Here is a 6,805-nt window from a genome sequence, read left to right as displayed (position 1 = left end):
CTTTGAGGCAGCTATATACTGCAGACTGAAAGATGGCAGGTGAGTTTCTCGGGTAGCCTGGAGGATGCTAGTGATGAGGAAGTTACATATATTTCCTATAACTGGTAAATCAGTTTTAACCTAGCAATTTAGTTCCAAGTGGAAGGTTTAGGTTAAAATCAGGGACCATTCATCAGAAATAAATTTTGCTTGTATGCTGTAGTCAATCTGGCTTACTATGACTTTTATTAATATGTAGTTGAGTATCTACTTGATAGTTGATTGATTATTTAAAGATTCCATATTATAGTATCCGTAACTGCAGAAGAGGATAAGTGCACTGAACTTGTACCATGTAGATAAAATTTAATATAACTTTTCCAATGAACGAGTAATCTATACCTTTATAAATGACAACCTGCGTGACTTATCTACTATTAAAAAGTAAAGACTAAACATTAGCTGGAATCTGATGTAGTATAAAACTCACATATGAACGTGATGAAAAATCTGTAATTGGTACTGTTCAGTCAACCATAGTCTATGGAAACCATTCTGATTTAGGCATATTTCAGAATGAATTGGAGTGAATTTTACTTGATGGGGGTGGGGTGATTTTTGCACAATGTCACACTGGCCCATACTCAACAAGGTCACCTAGCCGCAATAATATGCTGTGCATATCTTTAAGTGGATTAGGGTCACATTTTCACCCTTCAAAGGAGGGAGGACCATTTCTTGAGAGCTACCAGTCAATCTAGCAGCTCTAACCATGCCAGAATTTAATAGTGGACATTTCTGGAACTGCAAGTAGGCAAGCAGAGAAGAACAATGAATTGAAGAGGACACAGACTACCTTAAGTCAAAGCCTATTAGGATAGGAGCAATTGGGAAGCTAACAACATTCAGGTCCTTATAAGATAACACACATGGCAGTATAAATGCTTATCTTTATAAATATTCCCAAAACAAACATGCACATAAATTCAAAAAGAAAATACAAACTGATTTCTTTGCAGAGCTTGGCTTTCTGAAAAACATCTAACTTGGCCAATGGGTTATTCTTGAAGACAAAAGGCTTTTGTTGTCAAGGCACAAATTTTACATGGTTATCTCTGAAGTTTTGCTGACATAACTTCCTTGCGATGTTGTTTCAGTTAATCTTTCAAAAGGATAGGTTTCTCCCTGAACTGATGCAGGGGGGTTTACTCTTCAGAAATGGAAGAGATCAGCAGACTGCTCACTAACAGCCAGCTTTCTTCCAAATCAACTGGTTCTTAGCAGGCTTTCCTCTCACTTAGCTAAATAAAATAAGGACCTCTCCAAGCTAGTTACTGTTCAAAAACAACTCCACAAGTGTTTACAGCATGAAAAGCAACTTTCACCAGTCATGCGCTTTTTAGGAAGCCGTGTTAGAAGAAAAAGAATGGTAGTTTACAATGATATCTTTTAAAGAAATCTCCACTGTATATCCAAAAAAGTTGAAATAAATTATCTTTTCTCAAATTGTTTGAAACATATAATTTCCAAACAATATTGAATATAAAACATTTTATAACACTTCTACCCTTATAAAAGTGAAATGTCAAAAAATGACCTAAAGAAACAATGGCACTTTATAGGAGAGAATTCTCCTTTATTCTCATTATGTGTGACTGACTTTATTTGGAATGATTTGTCTCTACAGACTCTTTTAAATTCACCGAGTAACATTGTTATGTCTCTTATTTCTTATGCCTCTAAAAGTAAAAGCATGGTGTCTAACCTCTCGAACAGTTCAGTGTCAGCTAACTAGGTAGTAGCTGGTTCCATTTTGGAATTGTCTAATTCTCCTTCCATATCATCCACACTATCCCTTACACACACACACACACACACACACACACACACACACACACACACACACACACACACACACACACACACACACACACACACAACCTACCCCCACCCACTGCCGCTTCTCCATCTTTACTTGCCTATCCTCCGCAAGTTGGTGGTGATGTTTCAACTTATTGATGCGTCACAGCTGACACTTTCTTTTCCAGCATTCTGACAACCTTTTCCAAAAATTAGATAATTTACCTTACCGATCCTTGTGTCTAGCCAGTATAGGCCATTGAACCATGCTTTCAATGGATCACTTTGTCAAGGCAGTAATACTAACACCTCATTTGCTGACTGAACTGTTCAGGATTTGGCATTCTTGTTGGCCCATTTCTCAATGTCTGCTGTGATGCTCAAGTGGGCTGACGTGAAAACAAGAGTAAGATCAAGACCTGGAAACAGTGCACAACATACATAACTATCCCAAGAACATAAGATTCTGCACAAATTACTTTGATTGGTCAAATATACAAGTAAATAACCCAGTTTGCCACTGAATCTCTGTTAAGAAAAACTAAGAAAAATATCAATTTTGCAACCACTGCTATTTCCCAGCATGCCGCTCAAAGGGCGCTGCTGCCTCACAGCACCAGGGACCCGGGTTCAGTTCCCACCTCAGGCGACTGTCTGTGTGGAGTTTGCACATTCTCCCCATGTCTGCGTGGGTTTTCTCCTGGTGCTCTCGTTTCCTCCCACAATCCAAAGGTGTGCAGGTCAGGTAAATTGGCCATGCTAAATTGCCCATAGTTGCATTAATCAGGGGTAAATATAGGCTCGGGAATGGGTCTGGGTGGGTTATTCGTCAGAGGGTTGGTATGGACTTGTTGGGCTGAAGGGCCTGTTTCCATACTGTCGGGAATTTAATTTAATTAAAATATATCCTCTATATTCATCGTGCTTTATGAGGATAAATTGAGCAAAAGCCTGGTACATTATTCTGGACTGTTTATACTTTGTATAATATGTTTAACATTTCCTCTCAGTATAAGTATTGTTTCATCACCTGCAATTCTCTAACAGCAAGTGTTTCTGTACAAAATGCTCACTGTCTCTGAGATAAGCAACAGTGCATCAGACAAGGCAATGCCAAACCTCTAATATTTAGATAAATAGATGGAGCATTGAATATTTCTGTCTTAAAGTATTGTAACCCGAATGAGTAACAACTTTTTAATTGACAGTGAAATTTCTCAACTTAAAATATGAACAGCAATGAGCTTCTCATTAGGGAATTCTGTTAGTTTTTTTCATGATGAATTTAACAAAAAAGATCAAAAAATGAGAGCATCGACTGACTTCATTAAAATTAATATGTTAGAAAACATTGCAATAACATTGCACTGCCACATGAAAGCCAGAATATAAGTATGTGAGACCAAACATTATTTTCACTTCCTCCATTTTTGCAAACATAATGTTAAAGTGTACATAGTCTCAGAGGGCCATAGGACTGTATTCATTAGAGAGGGGCAACTAGTGGTTCTTTAACCAGAGTGTCACCGTGCCTCAGTTGAAGGGAGTGACTGTGAAGAACAATCCCTAATGGTAACCTCAGCCTTTGCAGGTTGGACCCACACTGTTATAGAGATTCCTGATGAAGGGCTTATACCTGAAACATTAATTCTCCTGGTCCTTTGATTCTGCCTGACCTGCTGTGCTTTTCCAGCACCACACTCTCGACTCTGATCTCCAGCATCTGCAGTCCTCATTTTCTCCATACTGTTATGAAGCCTTCCTGAAATAATGCACGTATTAACGTTAGCATGGTCTGCCCACTTTACAAAGTGACTGGTTAAACCAAAATGATAATTGACCAACAAAATGTGTTTCGGATGGGAAATCTCTTCTAGACTGCCTCTCCTAATTGCCAGTAATTTTGTTGAGAATCTCATGATTATAGTAATTGTGCTCCAAATGCAATTGGATCTGCTTGAAGGCATGAATTGCCTGAAATCAGCAGAGCCTCGCAAATTGCTAAGAAACGGTAAATTTTCTTTTTGTTACAGATCCCACTGAATCCCCCAAAGCCACAATTAACAAGTTCTGTTATGAACAACTTTCTCTTTCAGAAAAAAAAGCATGATTTTTTGCAAATGTACAAAAGATACCACTCCATGAAAACTGTGTCAGAGTTGGCAATGTGGTTTCAGTGCAGTGTTTTGGGGAAAGTTGCTCTTTTAAGGTGGGGTCATGGGCAGGGGCAATTAGTCACCCTCAAGCCCAGGAGTTGTCTTGCAGACAGCAGCCATTCATTGATTGTCTGGAACTTCCACTCTTCAACAACTGTTGCCCTGAATCAGAGAGCTGACCACAATCAAAAACATTAAGCTATGCAATGCTAGCAGCGCCATTGGGAGCAGGGGCTGCAGCTGGTACTGCAGCAAATCTGAAAGAAGAGCAAGTTGCACCGAAGCCAGTGTCAGAGATAAGTCTGGGGACCATGCTGCAGCCAACAGGGGAGGCCAGGCAAAGGGAACAAGAGGGCATTGGGAGGCTGAGGTAGATAGATTGGATGGGGTAATGGGGAGAGTGTGAAAGTAATAGAAATAGAAAATGCTGGAAAAACGCAGGAGATCTGGCAGCATTTGTGAAGAGAGAAAGTGTTGAGTTCAGTATGACTCTTCAATGTGATTTCTTCAGAGCCTGAGGGTATGTAGGCCTTTGGAAGGGTTGCCCGTTGATGGGTCTTAAAGAAAGACACACCACTGTGCAGGGAATGCCACTAGACTTTATCCTTGATGGGGGCCTCTCCTATGGCAGGCTAATTATGTATATCACAGTTGACCCATGGCAGGGTAAGCCAACTAGTACCATCCCTGCCAATGTTAGAATTATAATGGAGCAGTGAAGGGTGGATTGATTACAGGCAAGGAGGTAACTGGATCTTAGTGTTTATCACATTGTAGATTGCTGACAAGGATGTATTGAATCATGTTTCTTTAAGATTATCACCAACCAGCCTTGGTGCTTGCAAGTTTCAAACCAAATTGTCTGAGTACATATCTTCTGGATTGTAGATTTGGTTTCCATATTTAAGCCTGTAAGAACAAAATGGGTAGAAAAGTTTCATAGGCATTTTAAATCCTGGAGAATCTACATATTGCACTTTCTCCTCTGCTCCTTTGGGGATTTTCCTTGTTTTTGGCTGTCAACCATATTCTTCTGGTGAAACATATGATCCAACAAGCAGTTGTTTGCATCCTGCATGATTTGGGTGATGAACATATCTTTTTTATCCCAGCGTCGGCCACTGGAATTGTCCAGAAAATAGCAATGATTAAATTGGTGATTTTTATAGGACATCACTGCAGTGATTGGAAAGGGGTCAGCCAGGTGGATCTCATTGAGTATGAGATCCCTGACTGGGGCTGTTAACCTGGGCCAATCAGGGAGTCCTGACTGACAGATATAAACAGGAGATTTTGCTTTTCCGCCCCGGATCCCAACAGCGCGGCAGCATGATGCCTGGTGTCACAGTGAAGGACGTGAACCAGCAGGAGTTTGTCAAAGCCCTGGGTGCTTTTCTCAAGAAGTCTGGCAAGTTAAAGGTACCTGATTGGGTTGACACCGTGAAGCTGGGCAAACACAAAGAACTTGCTCCATATGATGAGAACTGGTTCTACACCCGCGCTGCCTCCACTGTGCGTCACCTGTACTTGAGGGGCGGTGTTGGAGTTGGCACCATGACCAAGATCTATGGTGGGCGCCAACGGAACGGTGTGAAGCCCAGTCACTTCAGCCGCGGCTCCAAGTCTGTGGCTAAGAAGGTGCTGCAAGCTCTGGAAGGCCTGAAGATGGTGGAGAAGGATCCTAATGGTGGCTGCAGACTGACTCTACAAGGACAAAGGGATCTAGACCGTATTGCTGGCCAGGTCGCAGCAGCGAGCAAGAAACATTGACTGTGTGTATTGTTAATTGGAGAATGATTAAAGTCTTCAGTTCTAAAAATAAACAGGAGATTCAAGGGCACTTCTTGTCACTGGCCACCTGGGTATTTCCTTTCCTCCTCGTGGGGAAATTGAATAATGATTTGTGCACTTTGTGTCTCTCACTGTGTCTCACGCCTACACACACACACTATGGGTGCTGGGGAAAAAAATAAAAGAAAAAGAAAAAAGAAGAAAAAAAGGGAGTGTAAGGGCACCGCTTGTCACTGGCCACCTGGGTGTTTCCTTTCTTCCAGGTGGGGGAAATCGAATAAAGATTTGTGTCTTTCACTGTGTCTCACACTGCACACACACAACATGGTTGTTGGAGAAAAATCAGCACTACTGCAGTTAGACGGTAGTATGGGGGTTTTAAAATAAACAAAAAAAAAGAAAAATTGACAAAAAGGAAAAAAGATGAAAAAAATAAAAAAGATAAACAGGAGATTCAAGGGCACCGCTTGCCACTAGTCACTTGGGTGTTTCCTTTCTTCCTGGCCAGTGACAAGCGGTGCCCTTGAATTTCCTGTTTTTTTTTTGTTTTTTTTTTCTTTTTTTAATTTGTTTTTACCCAGGTGGCCAGTGACAAGCAGTGTCCTTACACTCCTTTTTTTTTTCTTTTTTTTCTTTTTCTTTTATTTTCCTGGTGGTGGAAATAGAATAAAAATTTGTTCACCTTGTATCTTTCACTGTGTCTCACACCTGCGCGCGCGCACACACACACACACACACACACACACACACAAAACTAAACAGGAGATTCAGAATCTCCTCAGTTTAGGGGACTGACTCTGCGCTGGCTGGGTCATAGTTGGTGTATTATTGCTACTGTTGGTTTCTGCTTTTTGGGGAAACTGATTCCTGAACTCGCTGAAATATATAGCCAGTTTGTTAACTGGTATTCTTTTTATTGTGGACTGATTTTTAACTGCCTGATCTACACAGTCAATGTATTTCAGCTATGTTTCAGTTCTCATTAGGGAACTGTTGTTTCACTGGCTGGTTACAGCTTG

The 6,805-nt window shown here is 40.8% G+C and overlaps 1 protein-coding gene across 1 annotated transcript; it reads left to right on the top strand.

Moving 5' to 3' along the window:
* Positions 1-5,299: 5,299 nt before the first annotated feature.
* Positions 5,300-5,818, top strand: LOC132823246 (small ribosomal subunit protein eS19-like). Its single transcript, XM_060836891.1, has one exon. The coding sequence runs from the start codon at positions 5,325-5,327 to the stop codon at positions 5,763-5,765; it is 441 nt and encodes a 146-aa protein (XP_060692874.1). The 5' UTR covers positions 5,300-5,324; the 3' UTR covers positions 5,766-5,818.
* The last annotated feature ends 987 nt before the right edge of the window (positions 5,819-6,805 follow it).

Source organism: Hemiscyllium ocellatum, chromosome 16 (assembly GCF_020745735.1).
Source record: "Hemiscyllium ocellatum isolate sHemOce1 chromosome 16, sHemOce1.pat.X.cur, whole genome shotgun sequence".
NCBI lineage: Eukaryota > Metazoa > Chordata > Chondrichthyes > Orectolobiformes > Hemiscylliidae > Hemiscyllium > Hemiscyllium ocellatum.
Note: the sequence above shows the minus strand (reverse complement) of the source record. Positions and strands in the feature narration are given on the sequence as shown.